The sequence below is a fragment of the Sipha flava genome, unplaced genomic scaffold, assembly GCF_003268045.1.
Source record: "Sipha flava isolate LNK unplaced genomic scaffold, YSA_version1 252_pilon_pilon, whole genome shotgun sequence".
In the NCBI taxonomy this organism is placed as follows: Eukaryota; Metazoa; Arthropoda; class Insecta; order Hemiptera; family Aphididae; genus Sipha; species Sipha flava.
The window spans coordinates 383,808-410,190 of NW_020272904.1; the positions used below are offsets into that span (position 1 = coordinate 383,808).

The window sequence follows — 26,383 nt, forward strand, 5'->3', positions numbered from 1 at the left end:
GTAAAGTATAAGTCAAGTTATCAAGTAAACGAAACATTGACAATGTTTACTAACTACTAGACTTTGAAAAAAAAAACAATTTAATATGAATAATAATGCAGCTGTATAATATATTTATTTATCAACTAAAAATATTTTTAGGTAAATCACTACACATGCGCACACAATACGTTATATTATGTACATTTATATTATATTATATGTTCTACCATTATACATACAAATATGAACGTTTAATACCAAAAAATATGAAAGAATAAATTAATAATATAATACATATTATAAGCGGTTATTTGATAATATTAATAACTCTGAATTTTGTAGTTTAATTTAGTTCGATTTTTATTTATGTTTTTAGCTAATAGCAAACATTTTACAATTTATAGATGAGAATATTTAAAAATATTATATTTACGGAAATATTTGATAATCATATTTTATGTTTCATTAGTATTAGACATATAAACATGTTGATTACTGTTTAAAAATAGTTTATTAGATAATACTAGTATATATGATTTTATATTTATTCCTGTATAATTTTAAGATGTTTGGCATTGTATTTTAGTACTAAATAATTTCTATATAATGTATTAAAATACGGATAAAGAAATCATTATATTTTTACATACTGTACGTATCAAAATTCATTTGAAATATGAAATAGATATAATCAAATAGTGTGATTATGAATACAAAATATAATAATGTATATGATTATTTAAAATATATAGTAGTGATCTTAATTAAAATTAATTAAGCGTCCTAGCATTTTACGTACATTTTTAAAGGGCTAGGTATCAAAAATTGTTTGTTAAATCTTAGTATCAAAATGCATTAAATTATGAGAGGTAATTGATCATTTTAGAATTTTAGTAATATTGTATCTATATTGGTTTGTATAATACAATATACTTTGTTATATTTTAAAAACATTTATCTACACTTTATACTCAAATAGCTCATATCTACTAAAAAAACTTTGGTAGAAAATTAAAAAACCGATATAAACATTTTTTACAATAGACATACAACACGCAAGTCGTCTTGATAATAATCTATTATCTCATAGTTTATGTTTGAATACACGTATTTAAATGTTTCCATTTTCTACATATACAATTTGAATCTATTATTTACTATTTTGATAAAAATATGAAATTGAAAATTATTTAAACCATTAGATTACACAAATATATAATATTATATTACTTAGGTTCTATCTAGCTTTCTGATTTTCATTGTGATTATCCTTTTATTTTCATTTTTAATTACCGGACTCGGAAAAAGTCTCGAAATAAGATCTCGACATTATAAATATAAAGAAGTAAATTAAATATAGATAAATATTGAAAGAGTTGAATTTTAGTTTTATTTAAGAGTTTAAAGGTCTATAGGTGATATTTATATATCACTTCTTGTTTATAAAACAAATTGTATTTTAAATTCAAATTTATTCTATACTTAATAATATAAATGTAGTATTATACTTATTTTTATATACATATTTTTTCCATATCCTTATATATAAACTTTATTTTGTCTGAGATACACTCAAAAATTACTGGCTCGATTTACATGTTGTTTAAACCTAATTAAAAATGTAAATAAACTAGTTTTAAGGTCGAATTTTAGGTTGCATCTGAAAACCACACACTTTTGATTTTGACCTGAAAAAGTTCGATACATAAAAACTGCACACTAATAAAGTTTTATCACCAATAAGGTCATTTTATAACAAATATTCCAAACTTATATTGGTTAAAACCGTACACTATTTTTAGTATTAATTACCAGATAATATAAGATTATAAGATATACTGCAATAATCATGCTTACATATTTTAATACTTCGATTTTAATTAAATTATATTTATTTTAGGAGCACTTGGTTAAACTGTGGGAAGAATTTTTAATCGACGGATATCGTATGAAATTTTTAAAAAATGTCGGTTACAGATTTCAGCCAATCAAAATTTAAACATTTTACACAATTTTTCAAATTTTTTTACATTTTAGAATACTATAATATGCATTTCATTTGTTTGTATAAATTAAAAATTATAAAGTATACCTGACCTAGGTAAGTATAATCTTTTTGGAATCGAAATCAAACGTGTGTGGTTTTAACCTACTAAAAATGTGTGGTTTTATTCTGTATTTTATCAAAAGTGTGCGGTCTTAGGAGTCAACGGAATTTTACTATAAGGAAATTTGATAAATAATTATTGAATAGTTGATTCATATGTGTCATACACATCATTATTATATTTAAAAGTTTTCAAAAATTACATTATAATTTCAACAATCGTAATTAAAGAATATTATAGATATAAATTAACTTTTATATTATGTTGCAAACACATAGAGCGAAGCCGGAATATCTTACAGCTTGTAATGTATATTCATAAATAGAACGTTTTTTAAAATATGTCAGTAATTAAATAAAATATTTAAATCAGAAAATATTATTTATTCGACTTGATTTAATTCATTTTTACAGACTGTGGGTAATCAATATTTATAAAGATCGTGAAAAATATTACATAGCAGTTATAAATTTATTTATGAATTCATTAAATGTTGTTAGTTATCTAGATCGATGACCCTATGAGTATATTTTTAATATTTGTTTTTTTTTAGCGCATTTAGTGTAAGTTATGATTTTGAGATCAAGTAAATGTCATAAAAATAATAGGATTACAATAACTACACACACTACAAATAATACTACAATATATAACACTACGAATAAAATATTTGAAATGTGATGTAAGAAATATTTATGCAAATTATTTATGAATACATAATCGAATTAATTAGAGACTTGAGTGGAACGTGTAAAATAAATAACTTTAGGTGACTTACATACAAGTATTGATTAACAACATACAATATTGATTAAATAAATAATTCTCATATCATAATTTGAAATAACTGTACTATTCCATTCCTGAAAAAATTATTATTTATTAATTTTCATATTCAATCATACTTTTTAAAATAAATTTTGAAAATTATTAATGAAAATATTGGACGAGACAATAATATTCAATAAGATTTTTTCATTGTGGACTTAAAAATTATTAAAACTTACTTAATAATAAGAAAATCAAATGTTAAAATAGATATGTGAATAAAAACAATTTGAAAACTTTTTTTTTTGATGAAAAAGATCATGGACAATTATAGAGATAAGAATGAGTTAGATAATTTGTTACTACGAGCAAATCTTATTGATACATCATAATCGTTATCTCGAACTTTTAATGATCTGTATGGTAATTTTGATTAATATTACATTAAATCACATAAATTATTTTTTTAAATTATTTCATACAGGACTTCGATGAACATGGTAAATATGATTTTGTACTGTATGATCCAATTATTAATTTGTACATTAAAATATTACCTTATTTTTGTTTATTTCCTTTATAAACACTAATATGTTTAGCAAAAAAAATATTATAATTAAGATTTTATATTACAATTATTCATAATTCATTCTACTTTTAATTAAATAAATATTATGTAATGATAATTTCTATAGTTACATTATTTAATTATTAATGTAAATAAATATTTTTTTAATTAAAACTACCAATGTATATCTTGTTAGAAATATATTTTAAAGATACAGCAGATAACATGAAATTTTTCATATAATAGCTATATGATACTTTGTTTTGATTTTGATAATTTAACCCAAAAACATTATTATGATATACCAAATTATTTTTTTTTAAATTATTTTTAATTTTTCTTTAATATAAGTAATATATATATATATATATATAAATGTAACAATTATGGCTTATTTTTATTTATTTCAAATTACCATAAATTATTTGACAATCAATGTCGCCAAATCTGTAAATAGTCTGAAAATATCACTTCATATATTATTATAATTATATTATATTAATCCTTTGGAGGGGGGTTCCCAATATTGCTTCATAATATGTTTACGGTTTTGACTTTACTAAATATAGAGAAAACAATAATTATGATATAAAATAAAATATTACTAAACATACGAATATTTATTTTTTCACTGTTCTAAATAATAATAAAATATTTAAAATTAATAAAGGATGTTTGAATGACAAAGACTAAAAAATAAACCAATTAGTGAGGTGAAATTTATTGTTACCTAATAAATGTATGATACTACTAAACATAACAATAATTAACATAAATTAAGCAAGTGTGTTTCACATAACTTAATGTGCGTTAAGCACGAACTTTTAGACTCCTTGTAATAACAATAGGGAAAATTTAATAATAATAGAAAATACAAGTGTGTTAAAATTTAATGATGGTGAAAAAATTACTAATAAAATATGTTTATATAGGGCTATCAATAAATGTAAGCACAGTTGTGGTTGCTATTCGGCTTATTACTTCGATTATTCATTACATAAGTAGTTTATTAAATTTTTATATAAATATACACACTTCTAATACGTGAATTATAATATTCAAGAGGTTCGTTTTACAATATTATTTTGTATTTAACTATACATTTAAAATATGGTCAATTTAATTTTCTTGTATATTTAAAAATATTTAAAACTAATCACTTTATCAAACCTTCAAGTTTAGGAATTGTTAACAAAAATATCATAAAATTCAAATGTATACTAATAGCTTAATGTTGATAATATTTATATATTTTAAAATTTTTTTATTTGAAAAATGTTTTACAATTTGGTACCTAAAACAATAAATCTAAATGATTTGAACAGTAATATATAGTTTACATGAATATCTTGTGTAAGAAGCAGTTCATTAACGGCACATCAGAAATAAATTGTATTGTTTATATTACATTAGTTCTTTTTCAAATAAATATTATAAAAATTATTTTACAATTATTATAATCTGAATTAATATTAATAGGATAAAATATGCGCATGCATATTCACATGCAAATACTTAATTGACATACTTCAAAAATCAGATCATAATTTTGAACTGAAGAATAACTCTATTTATAATGGACACTGATTTTATAGAACTTTTCAAAATAGTATTATTGCTATTTTAGTCTTAGTATTTTTTTTTTTTTTTTTACAGTTTTTATAATCATGATGAAAGAAGGAACACAGATTATTTTGATCTTGAATATGTGTTTTTTATTTGTACGCACAAATGACACGGGTGTCCAATATTACACCAATAAATGGCTAGTGCATGTACCTCTGGGAGAAGAAGTAGCTAAAGAAGTAGCGCGAAATAATAATATGAAATACGATGGACCGGTAATCTAGATTTAAATAGTTTATAAATAAATTAGAATAATTGTTTATATTGAAAACTTAAATAAGTTCAACTAGTTTTTTTGAATGCACTTCATAGACTGCGATATCGAAATTTTATCATTATGTGCGAAAGGGATGAAAAATTAACAACTGTTAAAATACAATTTGTGTTTTTATAAAATATAATCTCGTCAACCCCAGAGTAACAATATTTTTATATCATATTTATTATAATTTGAATATATGAAATTTGAGATTGTTATTTATTGTGAATGAGATGACATAAACGCGTCCTAAAAAAAATATACACATGAATTTCGAAACAAAATATTAGTCACGTAGCCAATTTTTTTTCGTGTTCAAGGGCAAGTTTTAATTAAAGAATTAAGGCATTATCTCTCACGGAGTATGATATTTTCTAGACTCTTTTCGCCAATTCAGAAAGAATAAATGTAAATTGAAATAGAACAAATAAATATTTTTGTTATTGAATAAAAAACTAATAAATATTTTTTTTATCAGTTTCTATCCAAATATTTTTAAATTTTTAGATAATTTAAGAATAATTCAAATAAACATTTACAATACAAATATTAATCAGAAGCCTACTGATTTCTGGAATATAACGGAAATACTATTTTTTATAAAGAAACTAAAAAAAAAAAGTTATAATATTGTAGTATGTAAAAAATTAATCAAAAAAGTATAAAAATCAATTTTAACCTAATGTTATTGAGTATATATTTACAAGTTTAAATTATTATAATCATATATTTATCTTATATTATTATTATTATTATTTTTATTATTATTATATTATTATTATTATATAATATTAATTTGATATCTTTCATTTAAATATTTCTAATATACGAATTATTATTTATTATCAATGATATAATAATTATAGTTGAGTTGTCCCAGTTTGTAGAGATGTTACTCAATACACAATGTCGGAACTTTACTGAGGTGCTCCTATCCCAATTATATATATTGTATTTTATAGTTATAAATCATGAGTTTAGATATGCTTCATATATTTTAGGATATAATATAATAACACTTAAGTGAGCATAAATCTGTTTGAACTTATTATAAAAGTACTTAATGTTTGTGACACGGATACCACAAACACGATAAAGGCGTAATTTTTTGATGATATAAAGTTCCAAACCAAAGCCTAAATGAAAGATCTAAGTCCTAATGAAAATTTTCAATCTCGCTGCAAATTATATCATTTTTATCAGTTTGAAGTATTTCGTATAATTTTATTCAAGACAGTTAACAATTGTCTAATATTAAAACCTATTATTGAGGTTTCTTATATTTTGAATTTTGATTTTTTAAAATATTAATTATTGTTTCATTGAAATTGTCTCTATACTACTAAAAGGTAAAACGAATATAAATTTTGACATTATTGCATTTACATTAAATACATTAAATATTTCATAATACGAGTACTTAGTTTAGTAAACTGTGATAAAAAATAAATATTTTATTTTTTATGTAACATTTTTTGTATAAATTACCGTGAGAATAATCAATCTAAGAGTCATTAAAAATTAATAATTAAAATATGTTTGCGCAAATGAATAACTTTATAATTAATTATTTGCAAAGTTGAATTAAAGAAGTGTAATATATGTATTAATATAAGTAATATATAAGTTATAATCAGTAATCACATTTTTGGTACAAAAAAAAAAAAAAAAAAAAAAAAAAAAAAAAAAAAAAAAAAAAAAATAAAAAAAATAAAAAAATAAAAAAATAATAAAAAAAATACGAATTCAAAGTACATCATTTTAATTTTAAATTAAGACTCGAGTAAAATTATCAAAATTATGATAGTATTATTTAAAAATAGTAATAAAAATTTATAACTTTATAAAAAATATATATTATAAATAACGAATAAATATTTTATTATATAATTGAATACAATTTAAAAACTAAATTATTATTTGAAAATTCATGAATCATAATAATCAACATCATTGATAATATGTTAATTAATTTTAATATTGGTTATAAAATACAATTTATATTTAATATATTATTATAATGCACTACTTACTAAAATATGGCTCGAATATGTTTAAAAATTAAAATGCAAAAAGGAAATTTCGTGTCCTGGATTTAATTTTGTTTCTAACTATCTGTTTTTACTTTTACAGAAATCGAATATTAATAGAAAATAACTTTTTTTTATCCCTTGAATTTATGAAACTGAGTATAGATAATTCATTATAAAGAACGAAAGATCAAATATTGTGTATTTTAATAGATACCTAACAGCACTTGTTCGAAAACCAAGAATAAATAGTCAGTCGGTTTTTAATTATCACGTGAATATTATTCCGAAGTGAAAAAAATATTAAATTAGCATATATTTAACGCTTCTATATAGCTACTTTGTCAGTAATATATACTAAATATATTATACAAAAAAAAAAAATATTAAAAGTATAAATAATACAACTATTTTATGTTGAAAACCCATACTTCGAAAAAATGTATTATGTTATAAAAATCCATTTTATATGACAGTTTTATTAAACATTATCCATAGCATAAATAATATAGTAAATATAATTACAAATTAGGTACAAGTATAATAGTAACAAAAACACATAAATTTAATTTAAACAATAATTTTAAATTAAGATTTTATCAAAAAAAGATGTTTTAATAAATAAAAAATATGATCAAATAGAAACGTATACATTTTAAAAAGAAAATTCGTGGTGGTAAAGAATTTTACAGACACTTTGATAGTTGTTAATTTTTTTTTCATGAGTTTTTTTATATTTTTTGTAGAAAAAAGTAGTTATGTTACTATCTTACTGAAATAGTATAAGAAAAGTTAAATAATTAACTGTCAGAACATAACTAATTAAATTTGATCTTCTAATAAATTTGTTTTTTAATAGAATACTCAGTTTTAAATATTAGTTGAAATAGAAGTTTTCAGTTTTACAAAATTATATGTTTTTATTTATTGAATTGCAAAAACTATCTGAAACTAATAATTTTTTATAGTTTTTTGATTAAATTCTGGAAGATGTTTGATTATTAAATGACGGTATACAATTTAATAACATTGAATCATAAAAATTGTAAAACGATAAAAAATCCAGTGGATTACTACTATATTATTAGCATAGTTTATAATTATAAGTATTATAAATTATATTCAGTCTAGGTCAAATGATATCTTAAGAATAATAATTACAGATTAACATGAAATGAATTCCTTAAACTGTACCTATTTCTTCAAGTATAATATTTATATCGATGATATATATTCGAACTTGAAATTTATTTAAACTAAGTAACTTTAATCATTAAAACACATTTTGAATCTTTAAAAATAATTTAAATTAAATTTTATATCCATAAACACTTCAATCAAGAATGTATTTTTTGATAATGATTTAACAATATATTGTTTAAACCAATCACATTATACTAAAATCTATACTCACTTTCTCAAAATAATTTTATAAAATATAATATTTAGACACTTATTAACAGTAAAATTATTATTGTTTAATATGCCACATGCAAAAAGTAGTATGTTTCGTTTTGTTATTTTTATGAACAATTCAATTGTTTTTATAAACATAATTTCATTAGGAATTACACTTATTTATTTAAGTGTCCATTATCCATATGTATCTCTTGAAATGTACATTCTTAGGTTGATGGAACATAGAACGTGCAAATAAATTATTTATCGGTGATGACATTTTCAAAACTAAAATGGTAACCATTTTTATCTGTTTGTCATAAATAATTCCATTTATATTTTAAACGATTTTCTTTTGATCTTGATTGTTATATATTCAATTTCGTTAAGGTAGTTCGTAATAGTTGGTATCCAGGCTAATTTGAATGTTTAAATGAATTATTACTACCGCAGTGATTCTATAGAATTAGCTGTCGCATGAGCGAGTGCAATAATGTGCATCGAAGGTAAAAAATAATCCACACCGATGTATAATAATCCACCTGAATTGAAAATCATTCGTCGTTTTTCTCATCGAGATCTCTAACGAATAAATGTTGTTCGGGTAGAGTAGAAAAAAAAAAACGAATATTTTGACGTACAATATAATGACGAGAAGAAAAAGATAAACGATTAATGGAATGAGATGAGAAAGGGAGATTCTGTGAGTATAAAAAGAAGTAAAAAAAAAAAAAAACAATGTGTCTACGTGAAAAATAGTATGGGGATGATAATGTTGGTGGGCGAAACGATAAAACAGGGAAAGAAATTGAAAAAAAAAAGAGACCCGTCGCATTATGCGCGAGCGATTCGCCACATCAGTTTCTCGACGTACGGTATAAATGCAAAAGTTAGCGCGCGAATAACCGTTCTTCTTCGAACGTGGAACACGTCGTATATCAATACGTGCGCACTGTCGAGTTACATACGTGTTGAAAAAGGGGTGTAGGCCCGTGCGTGACGGTCGATGAGCTACGCGGCAGCGGCGCAAGCGTTGGCCAGGTGGCTGGGTGGCCTTGTGACCTCGACCCCGGCTAAGGACGTGTGTACCAGGGTCCCATGCTACGGCGTTCCAACGGGATCGGGGTCAACGTTCGGGGGTGGTGGTAACTGTGGCGTACGACGACGGTGACTACTACCCTTTAACCAGAGTCCCGACGCCGATTCCGTTATACTGGCGCAGCTTTTAGCACTGGGAGCACATGCAACGACCGTGCGCGTTCACCGAGTCCGCCGCGATTTTCCTGAACGACAATTTTCCTTCACCAAGCTTTTTCCATCCCTTCAGATTCGGCCCTGGTGTCGGGATTCCAAAAGAAAGCCCTGAGAGCCCCAAATTTGGCTTCGCGCCAAGCGGATTTTCCGACGCATTCTCTGGCCCGCCCCGTCCCTCAGCGAGTATCCCGCATGGGGTAACTTACCGATAGGGGAGTCATATAAGCATTAGGGAAGAGGTAGGGCGAAGTTGCGTGGCACTCACGATCAACAAGTTTCCCTATCCTCCGCTCATCTTACTCTTGGCAAGACTTCGCGATGTATCCGATACCTATTTGTTATTGTTGTTACGTCGCCGGCTGCGCGCGGTCGGTATAAGACGGTATAAGACATTATGTAATAATGGTTCGTGGGAAAAATTCGATACACTACACCGAAACGCACGTGGGGGTTCGTGAACAGAGAGGATGGAAACCTTGGACTTGCAACTACTGTGACCACGCGATGGCCTCTTTCTAACCTAGTCTATAAGGTGATACGGTTTTTCGGTACTGCTACTACAACGGATAAACACGAACGTCCGGGTTCTGTCGTTTTCGTTCGAATAGGTTGCCGCGAAATGGAATATTTAAACATACGTGTACATTCTCTTTGGAAATTAAATGATAAATATATAAATTTTGGCTTTAAATAATAAAATAAAGGGATAGTAGATAAATTATATGTAAAAAAAAAAAAATGATATATATGATTAATTTGTTTTCTTGGTATCTAATAGGATTTTTTTTTTCCCAATAAAAATAAAAGTTTTAATAGCGTGGAAGTATTTATGTCGAATTTAGATGGTGAAATAATAATTTTCACAATAATAGATTAATTTTTTTTTTAATGTAATTTAACCATCGTTTTTAATATATATTATCACATGGTACGTATAAGGGTATCTTACTCGTAGTATTTGATAATATCTAAAAATGGCATGTCTGTACATTTATTCTATTCTATTTTTGGTATTTTTGTCGCTTGGTATTTTGCTGTGGCTCGATATTAAAATTGTAGTGAAAATTTTTCCATAATAATTGTTTATAATTTTTTTCTTGCATGAATTCTTACAATATTCATTGCATTTTTTATGTTTTCTAAAGTTTGAAGTGTGCTCAGAAAGTTGATGAGTATTATATAATTTAGATAGCTTTAAACTTGTTTGAATATTAGTTCTATATTTGTTTCATAGGCGTATCTATAGGGTGTGCCAGGACACACCCTGCGACTCATGTAAACCTATGTAGGGCCCATAATACTCGTTTCAGTTACAACTGTATTGAGACCAAATATTAAACAATTTATACATTTTAATACATTTTTATGGGTACAAATATTGTCAATAAATATTATATTATTACTATTTAATATTATTATTTCAAATGGGAAACATCTTTTAAACGAATGTTTAACGTTTTGTTTTCTTTTACAATCTACTACAATCTACTATCTATAATATTGAACTTAAGGAAATTGTGTTTTATTTTTTTATTTAAAAAAGACAAACTTACCATTTCGGTTTCGAAATAATTGAATACTCTTACAATAGTATTTTTAACTGTACCCTTATTTATATCAGTTCAAGTTAAATTACTAAAATTCAACTATTCAACTAATTATTTTCACATACTTAGTGATAAAAGTCTTAAGGTTACAGCAAAAGTTGTGTGCAACTTTAAATACATGAAATTACAATCATTTCAAACATAGTTGGGTGGAGTTTTTAAACAAAAATGTATATATATATATATATATATATGACTAAATTAAACTATTACGTCGTCAATAAACGTCATTATCAATTCATTTGACTTGAACCACTGACGATGAAATTTACTTAGCCATGCTTTGACATATATTGATATTTTATACTTGAAAAAACTGTATAGATATTATTATTTAATATTTACTAATTAATTTTGGCATAGGATTTAAGCATTAATAACAAGTCTGTCCAAACTAATAATACCGTTGTGGATTTTTATTTTCATGTAGATCTACTGTTAAAAAAAGTATTGGAAGTAAAAATAAAAACGTATTAAGTATCTAAGACTTTGACTTTAATTTTATTACAGGATTTCCATAATGATGGTTTTCATTATATGGTCAAAACCGATTTTCCTGACAAAATATTCAATCACAATGAACACATTACGAACCAATTAAATAACCACGACTTTGTAAGAATTATTTAATTAGTAATTTAATTTTTATTTATTTAACTCCTGTAAAATATTGCAATCAAATAATGTAATATTAACAGAAATAAATAAGTACACTCATTATAATTAACCTTAAGTATGCATTTGATTGCGACCTTCTAAATTTTTTTATTCTAACCTAACCATATTAAACTGGAGTTTCAAGAAATATTGTAAGTGCAGTACTAGAAATCTTTATCACGTCATGGTTTTTATAGCTTAATAATTTATATTGATAATACTCAATTAACATCTTATGATCTTGGTAGTATAAGTAAATACATTAGTTCCGTTGTTAACATAGGTGAACTTGAAAAATCAGAAATAAGATGCTCATTTATATCAGACCTTTCAATTTCATTATAACTGCATTGCATTAGAATTGTTTTAATCAAGAAGAATTTAACATATTCATTTATATTTATTGCATACATAAAAGCTTGAAATGCATTTCCTTATTCTATGAAAACTGAGAGAATAATATTTATCTATGTGCAGCGAAACGTTCTTTTAGACGATGAGGGTAATCATCCATCACCCCTCGAAATACCTATAGTTTATTGTTATAAAAATATAGATTTCTAAAACTTCTAAGAAAATAGTGATGTAGAATGAAAAGAAATTTGAAAAATTTTTGACGGATCATACTAAATATTATGGATGATTTTACATAACAAACCGAAAAACGTTACATACGTAGAATCCAGCAAAATACTGTCCCATTAATAAAAAAAAAAAAAATCGTCAATAAATCTCCGTATGGTAAATTTGTTCAAACATATATTAGTTACCAAGATTATGTAAAACAGTTAAACGCATATCGTGAATATATCGTAAAAATTATATTGTTAGTTGTCTCTTTTATTTGTTACAATTAAGAGTCATAATTCGTTTTATTGAATACTTTTTAGATAACTATTGCAACTCAAGAAGCTGTGAAAGCAAGATCTTATAGAAGTGTTGTTCAACCTAGACATGTAGTTCCACGAAGAAAAAATAACGCTGAAAAGGAAATTCCTATCGTAGAAGATATTCCGATAGAAGGAGAAAGTAACTATAAATATGCGTTTAATGATGAAAAATGGCCAGAGATGTGGTACTTGGTAAGTACAAATATTAAAAAATTCTCTTAAAATAATGAGTACATGTTACGAATATCATTATCTTAATTATATTTTTTATTTCTTACCACAATAGACTTATGTTAGCAAAAAATAATGAAATATTTTATTTAAGTTTTAATATGTTTAATGAAGTTACTTAATTGTTGTTACGCGTAACTGTGTTAAAATATGTTTTGAATGGTGTCTACGAATATAAGGATTAATATTCCAATGAAATGTCATATTAAATATTATATTAAAAATATTTTATCGGATAATTTTGAATTTCTAATTTTTATTATGTTCAGTGAACGCAGTCAGTTAAAAATGCAATAAAGTGACGGACTACTAAGGCAATAGATAATATCTTAATAGATAATATCTCATATATTATATGAATAACATACACATTGATTCAGTAGATGAATTTAGCGTCAGGAAAGTAGGCAATATGTAGTACATTATTATGAGAATCGAACTTTATAAAAATTCGAAATTTATACCAAAAATATAATTATAGTGTTATATTTAGTGCTGAATTGTATTTATTATATTTTCAGCATTACTTAAACCATGTTGATAATGCGCCGTTGTGGTATCTTTTGAGATTTACAAAATATAAAACATATGTCCTATCAAACACGGGTAATCAAATATTCTGACAAGAGGCTATAAAAAACAATGTACTCCTAGTGGTGATTGTCCTAGTCCTGTATAGCAATATATCATATTGCAGGTTCTGTTATTCTAATTGTATTGTTTATTGTTTGAGAACTTAAAATATTTTAATTATTTTAATTAATTAAATTATTAAAATTTAAATTTAAAATTAAAATTAAAATTAAATTAGTAAAATTATTTTTTTGTATTTTGGTGTTTAATAATATTTATAAAATGTTTGTTAGAACAAATAAAATTATACGATACGAATACTTAAACTGAATGGCCCGAAATGTTGTTCAATATAACATATGTTCAGATTAGTATATATAAATTTAAATTACAAACGATACGTGTGCAACCAAAGCGAAAATAAAAATATTGAAGAGTATTCTAGCAAAATACGTATTTATTTTTGGCTCATTATAAATACATAATAATGCTGTTTGTTGCTTCTTTATTTAGGTTAACAATCATTGGCATATATTTAAATAATATATTTAATCTATGTGTGTTGCTATTTGATATTTTATTTTGTTTTTGTAGCCAATTTGCTAAAGTGGACTGTTTAGTAAAATATTTACAATCAATTGGTATAATAATCGTTACTTAAATTTTTACAAGAAAATCGGTATACCGCCGAAAATGAAGATAACGGACATTTTACGGTCTTTTAAATGTAACGATTAAAAATTTAAAATCAAATAATATTTTACGAATATGTCATATTAAAATATTAAATATTAAGTAAATTAGATGAGTTTTTGAATTAATAATAACAATGATAAGTGACAAACATAGCAAATGCATTCTGAACAAAAACAATTTATACCTATTGCTCGGGTAAAATGATCCCTCCAACCGGCATGTGTAAATTATTATAACTGAATCCAAATTTATGTATAATACAATGTTCTCTTGCAAGTTAATTTAATTTATTATATATTTTTATATGAATCATGTTTATGGCAAAAATTAAAATTATTTCTTTTTTTCCTTCTAATTATGGAATAGAATTATTAATTTAATAAATCAGCAAACTATTAAATAGTGCGAAACATAAATATGACAGTAAATTACAAATCCCCAAAAAACTAAATTAAAGCTAAATTTGTAACACTTAAAATTTGATTTAATTTATGATTAAATAACAATAAATATGAGTCAAGTATAATAATTTTAAGAATCTTCATTAAAATAAATTAACATTAGATTTATAACTATGTTGTTTTCGTATTAATCTAATAATTAAATAATTGTTGGTTTTCCAGGGTTATGAAATAAGTTGTCTTTGTAATCTTATATTTTTAATTAATACAATATTTTAAATAAAGCATAATAATAAGTAAAATTATTAAATTTTGAATAATATATAATTATTTATATCATATATTTTAATAAGTCATAATGAATGTAGCCTATGATTGAAAAAGCTATATAATAATATTAAGACTGTTCATTAGATATGACTATTTATAAATTAGCTATCGTGTGGCATGGAAAATATTTAAGTAAACTAAGAGCGTATTTGAGTTGAGGCCATTGAGGAGAGGTGGCGGGGGGGGGGCGAGACTAATTTTTTCTTCAATACAAACTTAAAATTAATTTACAGTTCATGTTCCTGTTAAAATGATAACATATTATAATGATAGACTAGTAATTTATATTCTTAATTACTTATACATTACATTTTTTAAATAAATCAATGTATTATATTTAAAAAAATACGAGCAAAGGGGAGGGCAAATTCCCCCTTCGCCACCCCTCAAATACGTCCTTGGACTAAATACAAATTTACCTTAGTATGATAGATGAAAAATTCAGTGAATTCGAATGAAAGAAGTTCTTGATTATTTTAATTTTAAAAGGGAAGTAATTGGACCTCAAAGTTTTTCATCTAAAAGAATAGGTCTTTCATACGTCATTTGCATAATAATCAGCTGTGTTACTTAATATATTATTCCATTATATTACCACTCGTCACAGTATAGTGGTATAATTAGTTGTTTGAGATGTATGAGATAGAAAATAACTTGAATATTTATAAATAGAATGTAGGATATCTGTATATAAAAATCCTAGTAATTTTTTCTCTACCACATTCACGATATTAGTTTAAAATCCAAGATTTAACTTATTTTGTATTTAGTTGGAAGATATGAATAAACATATTCATCAATATACTTGGAGTGTTTAAATACGTTTTCTAAAATATAACTCGAAGTTTAATTTAGCATAATCGTAGACTTTATCTAATGATTTACTCATAGTCATGTGTAATATAACAATAAATGCAGATCACTGGAAAAAGATGATGTAATTATGTAAACAGCCCAATTCTAGTTGAAGCTTTTTCTTAACATTTAAACAAATTTAATTGAACCGTATAATAGTGAGTAAATCTGTTTAGATTTTATAAGCAAATAACTTTACCCAGATTTGTATATATTACAACTGATAGATTTATGTAAATTTCCACATTAAGTATATTGGGTAAATTAATTTTAACTGAAAATATGTGTACACATTATTTAACTAATTCCAAGTATGTGTACATTAATTTAAAAAAAAAAGTCAAACTCAATTTGTCATATAAAATATAAGCAAATTTTAACTTTTAGGCTTGTGTATATTTCTATTCATAAACTTGTTACAACTGATTTATGTATGATCTGTAACTAAACTATCTTAAATTGGAATGTTATGAGACGTTTGTTATATTAAAATGAGAATATACATAAAAATATAAACCCTAAGTTTTATATGTTCAATCTACGGTATAATTTTTGCTTTTAAAATAAGCATACAATTAAGTCGACCATATATATATACAGGCCTGGCTCAAGGGGGTTTTATGTATAAAAAAAAATATTTAATAAAATATTTACACGTAAGGGGTGGCAAAAACTAAATTTCGCCTATGTTTGTTTAAACACTTGAGCCGGGCCTGTATATAATATATATATATTACATATACGAATAGCTAATTTTCTTTATTAGTATTATTCTATATACTTATTCTAATATTATTCTAGATAATTGTATTAGTTTCATTGTTTAATAAAACTGATATCATAGAAATATGGTAAATTATTATTTTTAATATTTATTGAATTAATAAACTGTATTTATATGTATAATTTTAAATATATTGGGCATAGTTTAGTGCACTAACAGGCTCAATATTTCGTCGTAGTTAGTTTCCGGTTGTGTCCAATATTTCTATTTTCTGGTTAGGTGACCTCCCGTAAATATAGCTATGAAGGCTATAAAGGTATGCTCTTAATTTATATATTTCAATCCATCCACCGATCAAGAAAAAAAAAAATTACAGTATATCCAATGTACATGATGGATCCGAGCTGTTGTAGGTTAAAATAAATTTAAATTAAAAATTTATATGGTACAATTCATTTTCAGCAAGATTTCCGAACTAACTCCACTCAGATCGTGCTTGATATGAATACTGTACCGATCTATTTTGAATTTAATATCACTGGGACAGGAGTGAATGTTACTGTGCCGGACGATGGATTAGAATATACACACCCAGAAATAAAAGAAAATTTTGTAAGTCTTAACTGATTTTTTTTGTGAAGTATATACAATACTAACCTATATTATTAACTAATTAATATTGATTATTAGGCAAGTTTAATGTCACTTATCAATTATTTTGTTAAAATATAAGTACTTTAATCACTTGTTGATATAGTTTTTTGAACATCTATGGTAGATACGTCGTTGATATATTTAATTGATTTTGTTTATGTACTATTGTTTTAAAAAATAGTAATTATTCATTTTTATTCTGTGCTTACTATTCATTTTAGAGAAATTCATTGATTAATTAAAGTAAAATATAATTGTCGATTAATGTACAAAACAGCTATTTCTGAGTATGGTAGTTAATTATTTTGAATTAATAAGCTGTTGTAATGTCTATCTTTATTTTTTTTTTAAGAAAAAAGAAAACTTTTTAATGTTTTAATATTTATGTTGTCTTCTGTAGTATATAATTTTTTTAATAATGAAGTTTCTCTAAATTAATTAAGTTAAATGTCCTAAATGTTAGCCATTAAAAAATGACTGAATAAATATGATTTGTACAATTTATTATAATTTATTCATTTCAGAATCCTGACTTAAGTTGGAATTATATTAATAATGACGCTAATATTATGCCATCTAGAGATGGTAGTGGAGGTTTTAGATCTCATGGAACTAGATGTGCTGGAGAAATTGTCATGAAACCAAATAATAGATTATGTGGAGTAGGAATAGCCTATGGAGTTAGCATCGGAGGTAAATATTTATTCGCTTACGAGTTCTCAAATAAATTTTATTGTGATTTTGTTATTGGACCGTATAGAATTAATTTATTCAACCTCTTCCTCACCACTATATAGTGTACAGTAATTAACAAAGTTTTTTTTTTCAAACTAAGGTATAAAGTTTTTAGATGATGCATCAACAGATGCTAGAGAAGCTAAAGTATTGAAACATGCTCTTGAATATACATGTATTTATAGTAATTCGTGGGGTCCCGCGGATACCGGAATGGTGATGGAACACTTGTCCCCTATAGTTCAAAAATCGCTTTCAAGAGGCATACATGAAGTAAAGATTAATTTCAATAATAATTATAATAATAATAACTATAATACTATTAATAACTTAATTAAGAATTATACATGGACACATACGTTACAATATATTTTTATCAAGTTAAAATAGATAAAACTTGACAAAAAAATAATTATTTTTATATACTTAGATTAGACATAATTAGATATAGTAAATTAAACCTATATTACTTAAGAACAACTTATCGTATAGAAATTATATATATATATATTTGTTAAGTATACATAATAAAAATTCGAACCATATATGTTTTACTCAAAATGCCCCCCACTCGTTTTCAATACAACGACGTAATCTTTCTGGTCACTGCTCAATATATGAACGAATAGTTTCCAGGAGGATTTCTGCAGCTGCCTTCACAATGCTTCGTTTTAGTGATTCCAAATTTGCATGTCGTTTTTTACAAGCTCTCTCCTCTAAAGTGTTCCATAATCCATAATCAAGTGGGTTCAAATCTGGGCTTGCAGAGGGCCAGTTAGATGCCTTTATAAAATTCGGAACATTGTTTTTAAGCCACTCTTGTATTATTTTTGCTTTGTGGCCTGGCGTGGAATCTTGTTGGAAAACCCAATCAATTCCTTCAAACAAAGAATCACTTAGAGGTTTCACTAAAGGGTTTAAGATATTATTCTGATAAACACGTGCACCAGTTATAACTCCTTTCTCACAGAAATGAATCTGTGTAACACCATGCCATCATGGCCGGCGAGAGGGTGGGGCAGGGAGGGCTAGAGCCCCGGGGCCCGTACGTTCTAGAGGGACTGTCGTTTCGGCCTTGTATACAATGTTTTTGTCGTGCCAAAGCATGTGCAAGTGGTCTTGGTGCGTCTCGGTGAAATAACTGCAAAGGAAAGGCGGCCCGGAATCCCCGCAGCCCCGGGGCCCTCAGAAGTTCTCGCCGGCCCTGCATGCCATGACATATCCCAACAAACCATAACTTGAGCAGGATGCTGGTCTCGTTGAACGCGTGAAACTTTTTCTGTGGCCTCTAATGATGACCTTGTATATACCCTACCATTCTGCTTGTTGTATTTTTTTTCAACGGTAAATATTCTTTTATTTGTGAATAAAATTTATTTACATTTTTTTTCGATCGTACGAACTAGGACCTTTTTTGATCTTTCGAGTCTTATTCTCTTTATTCGATCCGTTAACAAGTGGCTTATACTTCGCTTATAAGCATGTATACTTAATTTATTTCGAATTATGCGAGAAACCGATAGCGCGTTGATTTTCATCTCTCGAGTGACGATGTTTTGTTTCCCTAAAGGATTTCGATTGATTCTTGAACGAACGAGTTCAATAGCCTTTTTTTGTCCGAATAGTACAAGGATGACTACTTCTAATACGATCAACAACATCACTAGTATTAGAGTAACGTTTTTTGGTACGATATACAAATCGTTCACTCATTTTAAGCGGATCCAAGAGCGCAAAAATTTGTGACGCAGATTTGCCCGATTTAAACAAACCAACTATGGCAATACGCGTGTGATACTCTTCCCGCTGCATTGTTATTACAGTTAACGCGACAATTGCTGTGGTCAGGCCATGATCTTGACACTAATTATCGTGTACTTACAGTGTTGCCATTTTTGGAAATTGAAATGTCTCTTAAATAAATAGTACTGACAGTATTTATATATAGACTAAGTATACTTTTAAATTAAATTCATCAAAAAACATTTGTTCTTGTTCTAAAACCAAAATAATTTCTGTGATCATAGGGTCGAAATGGTAAAGGAGTAATTTATGTGTTCGCTGCTGGAAATGGAAAAGCAGATGGTGATAACTGTGCTTGTGACGGCTACGTAAACTCCATTTATACTATAGTTATAACTAGTTGTGATGATAGTGGTCATGTAACTTATTATTCTGAAAGATGTAATGCCATCTTGGGAACAGCATATAGCGGTTCTGGACTTCAGAAGAATGTGGTATGTACTTATGTACATATATTTGAACAACGGTTAATATAATATATTCATATTAACCGTTGTTTAAATATTTTATCAATTTACTGTACATATTATGTACAGTAAATTGATAAAATATGAAACTAAATTGCTATGAAATTAAGTTCGAGTGCAGAATAAGATTATTAATATTGTACTTCTTTAAAAAAAATCAAATTTGTTCGTAATTGTAACACATGTTAAAATATTGAGGTTTACTGATTATCTAAATAATTTAAAAATATTTAATAAAATAATATAATAAATTGAATAAAACATATCGCACTGTTACATAAGCTGGCCGAGTGGTTATCATATCTTGAAAATATTTGTATACAGTGGTATATTAAAAATTATTCAAATTATTTAATTGTTTTATCTTTGAATTTTTTTATCGGTTTTATAATTAATATATATATATATATATATATATATATATGTTTCTTCTATAAATACTTTTGCTTAAATACCAAAATAGCTTTTGGTTTTAGAATTTGAAGATAATTGAGCCTATATTAATATTATAAAATTGTAATTGCTAAGATTACTTTTTAATTATTAGTTTTTTTACAAAACATTTATAAAAGATAATAATGAAACAAATATTTTTTTATAAAAATTAGTAAATACCTCAAATTTATTTTTATAAATATTTTTTCAATTGATTTTGTTTTTAAATCTATTTTTTTTTTTTTTTTTTTTTAATGAGATTTTAACATTACATTATGATATCTCGACAATTATGTACATGAGTTCGAAATAAATTAAGGTTGGTAAAGCTCACACTCTTAAATTCGGAGACCTGATTGCAGGATAAAATTTAGCGTATGTTTAATTATATTGATATTGTTGGTTGAAAGAGCATCAATAAGGGAAAAATTAATACCAGAGATGAAAAAGAGAATCTTTAGTTGAGATCTTTGGATAGATAGAGATGGACAATTAATGAGTAGGTGATGGAAATCACAGTATTCTCCACCACAGTTGGGTAGAGGATAACACGCACTACTGTTGAGTCCCAATTTAAATGAGTGGTGTGGTAATAGGCTATGGCCCGTGCGTAATCTAGTGAATTTAGCTATGGCTGTACGGCTCATCTTTAGGGAATGAAACCATGGTCGATTAGGGATGTTTTTAAATAATGACCTATAACTAAAAGCATAGGATTCTGGTAAGGAATCCCATTCCAGCTTCCATTGTTCATTTATAACTTTGCGATGTAAAGAGACTAAATCTGTATAAGGACACCACAGTGAACCCGAGTAAGAGTGGTTGGCGGTTGAGCCAGCTAACGAATCAACGTATTCGTTACCATTTATGCCTATATGCTCTGGAGCCCATAGGAAGGAGATGGAGAATGACCTGATTTTGAGGGATAGTAGTAATGCGCGGATTTTTAGAATTATGGGGGAGCACTTCGAAAGGAAGGGGTTACTAACGATTGCTAAAATACTAGCTTGAGAATCAGAGACAATAAGAAAATCTCCGCAGGGGAGAGAACTTATGCATGTGAGAGCTTCTAGGATAGCCCAGCATTCAGCCGTGAATGAAGAGACGAAAGCAGAAAGGTTGGAGGAAGACTGTATATGTAATTCTGGGAAAAAGTAAGCAAACGCCGCACTTGATTGTGTGACTGACCCATCTGTGAATACCAAGGTAAACGAATTAAAGTTATCGTCAATAAACTGTCTAAATAGGTTATTAATTATGCATGGAGGCATAAGTCGTAAATCATTAGGGGTGTGGCCCAGAAAGTTGGATGACACCATCACGTCTGAGGTGAGAGTTAATGCATTAAAGTTTATGTCATATAAAGGTTGTTTGTGAACTTTGTAAACATGGGGAAAAACCGTTGAGAACGCTTGAATCATGGATAAAAGTAACGGTAAGAACCTTCAAACGAATCTCCATTTAATATTAATCGAGTTAAATATATCGATTATTGGAGATTTTGATAAAGATGAGCATTTTAATATAAATTTACCAGTAAGCCCACGATATCTGATTGGCAGTGGAGGGCAGGTAGACTCAACATTCAGTACAGATATAGGGGTTGACTTTAGCAACCCGAGCGCCGTGCGTAGACAACTAGTCTGAATTGAATTTAATTTCTTGTGGTGTGACAAGGCAGCGGAGCCAAAAAAAACAACAACCATATTCAATCTTTGCTCTAATGATAGACTTATAAACTTTCAATAAAGAAGAAGGGTGAGAACCCCATCAACTACCAGCTAAAGACCTTAACAGATTAGCCCATTTGTAGGCAAAAGAAGTTACCTGGAATAAATGAGCCTTCCATCGGAGATTGCTGTCCAATATAAGACCCAAGTATTTAATTTCAGAAACTACAGGTAGTAAGTCGCCATCTAAGAGAAATTGAGGGGAAACAAATCGACGTTTTCTTGTGAAAATAACTACCTTACATTTTTGAGTCGCTACGGAGAAGTGAAGCTTGTTCAAATTATTAGCCAGAATAGACAAAGCGTGATTGAGGAGAAATGAAGCTTGATTTAAATCTTTATGGGATTGGAAGATAACTAAGTCATCAGCGTACATGAGGTATGGGATGTTGACTTCTTCCAGGGCAAGCGCAATAACAGACATGTATATGTTAAATAATAGAGAACTGAGACAACTGCCTTGAGGTAACCCTGTGTGAGTGGTTCGACATGACTGAGACCCCGAAGGGGAAATAAAAATTAGTTCTCGAGTAAATAGCAGAAGACCTATGAAATGAACCAGAGAGGCAGGTACGCTATATGAGTGTAGGATAGCAAGCAATGTAGGGATGTGGACGGAATCATATGCGCTTCGGATATCAATAAAAGCAGCGGTTAGGAAACCATGGCTATTGAAAACTTCGTAGATGGGATTTTAAATCTATAAATAAGTTTAAAGTAAATATTGACTTATATTTATAGTTGACTTCTGACGTGGGATGGAAATGTACTGACAGTCATACAGGGACGTCTGCAGCGGCACCATTGGTGTCAGGTGTTATAGCTTTGGCTTTATCAGCTAAGTAATATAAAAGTTCAATAATATGTTTTATTTGATTATTTATGAATTATTATTTCAAGTCCGGAATTGACATGGAGAGATATTGTCCATTTAATAGCGTGGACTTCTCAAGTGGCTCCGTTGAGTGATAACTTCGGATGGAATCGAAACTGGGCAGGATTCTATTATTCCATGGATTTTGGATTTGGATTAGTGAACGCTTATCAATTAGTTACTTTAGCTAAAACGTGGACAAATGTGCCTGAAATGGTATCATGTGGTATACGTATGCCTAATGTGAGGTAAATATTCTAAAAATTGTATAAAATGTACGACATCAAGCATACTTCGTAAATGTTATTGTTAGAGACTTAATTAAATATTTATAGTAGTTAATCATGTGTAATTTCAATTGCGTAAAATATTTTTTAAACCAAAAACCTTTTAACTAAATTCTAAATTGAACAGTGATACAATAATTTACTCCACTCTGGTTAATCACTTAGAGTCACTATAATTGAAGAATATATTAGTCTTTAAATTATTTTATATTTTCACAATTTCATTTAAAATAATTTTACAGGGACACAACTGTAACAAGAAATAATGCTGTACGTATAACTGTGTATTCAGATGGCTGTGAAGGATTGTCCGGACATGTACGGTATATGGAATACGTACAACTAGTAGTAACAATGACTTACCCAAAAAGAGGAGATATTCAAATAGCGATGAAATCACCTTTGGGTAATAATATAATTTTTGTATAAATAATTTAATAACTATTAATATTACGTTTTTTATATTATAAGTATTTAGTGTCATTTTAATTTTAGCCAGAAGTTTTTTAGTCAATAGAAAATAATTTTACAATTATTATTTGAAAGATTAGAATAATAAATAATATATCAAGATCACATATGGTTTTATAGATTAAAGATTGAGTACTTATTTTATTTTGGGTTGTTCATTGAGTATTAAACAATATTCTCAATTTAATAGTATAGGTTTGGTTCCAATTGTTCCATTTGATCCATTTTTAAACATGTATGAATATTAAGTCATATTATCAAAAATTCTAACACAGAGACGTTAACGCAATTAATGTAATTATTGCTTTATTTTTTTTTTAGTGTAGTTTTACTTTATTGGCACTTAAATTTTGTTTTATGAGGGCATAATTTTGTTGATAAAATTATGGGGGTCACCTATTTGGGACTTAAATATGTAGGATGTAGCTAGATTGGCAACTGCAGCTACTCATGCTGAAATTATTACTTTATTCGATATGTAAAAAAAAAAAAATTAAATTTTATTAGTTTACGTATATTAGTATATTTATACATACATATATATTTATTTATTCGTAGGAACGGAATGCCACGTGTTAGAAAGTCGACCAAAAGATTTTAGTAGAGGTGGATTGAATAGGTGGACTTTTTCAGTACTAGCTTTTTGGGGAGAGTCTCCTAAAGGGAATTTCACCATTGATATTTTTGATACGGTAAACGCACAAATTATTATAACTTACTACAAATTAAATACAATTAAATACAAAATAAATGTTATATTTTATTTATAGACCGGAGTTTCATCTAATAGTGGTAAGATTCAAGAAATGACATTATCTATACATGGAACTAAATATCCACCGAAGATCTACGAAAATGGTCCTCGTCCATACGATGCATTTGAACTAGCAAAACCAGTCAGTATTCATTTTAAATATGAATAAACTTTTATTTAAATGTAAATTGTGTCTTATAGGGTGATGAACCAAGATTTGTTAATCTTTACGATAAGTCAGTAAAAAGTATACAAATACATGAAGGTAACGATGAACGAAATCAAGTTTCTGACGTGACTAATATACCAATTCAAAATCAGGACGATGAATTCAAACGAGGCGCTGAAAATTTCAATGAAATAAATAAAAATATACAAGATTTAATCATAAATATTGAACAAGAAGTTGATAAGGAAGAACAATTAGTTTTACCAAGTATTATATCAAATATAATGCATTCATTTGCAAATAACTTTGTACGATTTTAGAATTCAAAAATCAAATTATGTTTAAAAGCAGTGAAAATGATTATCAATGGATAAATTAATATACTTACAACATTCACAAATCATATATTTTATTTCTTAAATTTATTAATTTATCTTAAAATTTTAAGTAACTCATAATTAGTAACTTATGGTTAAGATAGTTTTATAGTAGCGTTTCATAAACAATGGTCCACGACCCTTTAGGGGTCTGCGTATACACCGAAGGAGATTCAGTGAAAGTAAACTAAAAAAATATTATGTTTAAAAACGAAAATACCAATGTAATATTCATACTATAGAAGAAATATACTTTTAAATATAAGGAAAAATATGCTTTTTAAACATCATAGTTTTGTGAAAAAATATTTTCTGCCCATGTGTATACCAAAAATAAATATTGAAATCAAAAAGCTGAATCAGATTTATGAATATTATCTAATATAGATCCTAATATACTCGTTTTAGTGTCTCAGAAACACATAATTCATCAGATTGAACCTTTATTTTACTAATTATACCAATTATATATTTATCCATTTACTTTTTATTAATCATTCAATTTTATTACATAAAAATGCGCACATTTAGTTAAAAAACAAAAAAAAAAAAAAATGAAGCAATACATACGTTATGATTATTTATTATAGTTTATATTTTTATTAAGGGATCAGCAATCATTATTACTATCCAGTGGCGAATTCTAATTCTGATGTATGGGTATGCTCAT

At 26.6% G+C, this 26,383-nt stretch overlaps 1 protein-coding gene across 1 annotated transcript; it reads left to right on the forward strand.

Moving 5' to 3' along the window:
• The first annotated feature begins 4,392 nt into the window (after positions 1-4,392).
• Positions 4,393-25,998, forward strand: LOC112684608 (neuroendocrine convertase 1-like). Its single transcript, XM_025556216.1, has 14 exons — positions 4,393-4,491; positions 5,083-5,267; positions 12,111-12,215; positions 13,148-13,339; positions 17,420-17,569; positions 18,136-18,304; positions 18,447-18,619; positions 20,374-20,583; positions 23,523-23,623; positions 23,682-23,903; positions 24,185-24,348; positions 24,972-25,105; positions 25,184-25,309; positions 25,369-25,998. Exons 2-14 carry the CDS (start codon positions 5,094-5,096, stop codon positions 25,654-25,656), a joined length of 2,208 nt encoding a protein of 735 aa, XP_025412001.1. The 5' UTR covers positions 4,393-4,491; positions 5,083-5,093; the 3' UTR covers positions 25,657-25,998.
• The last annotated feature ends 385 nt before the right edge of the window (positions 25,999-26,383 follow it).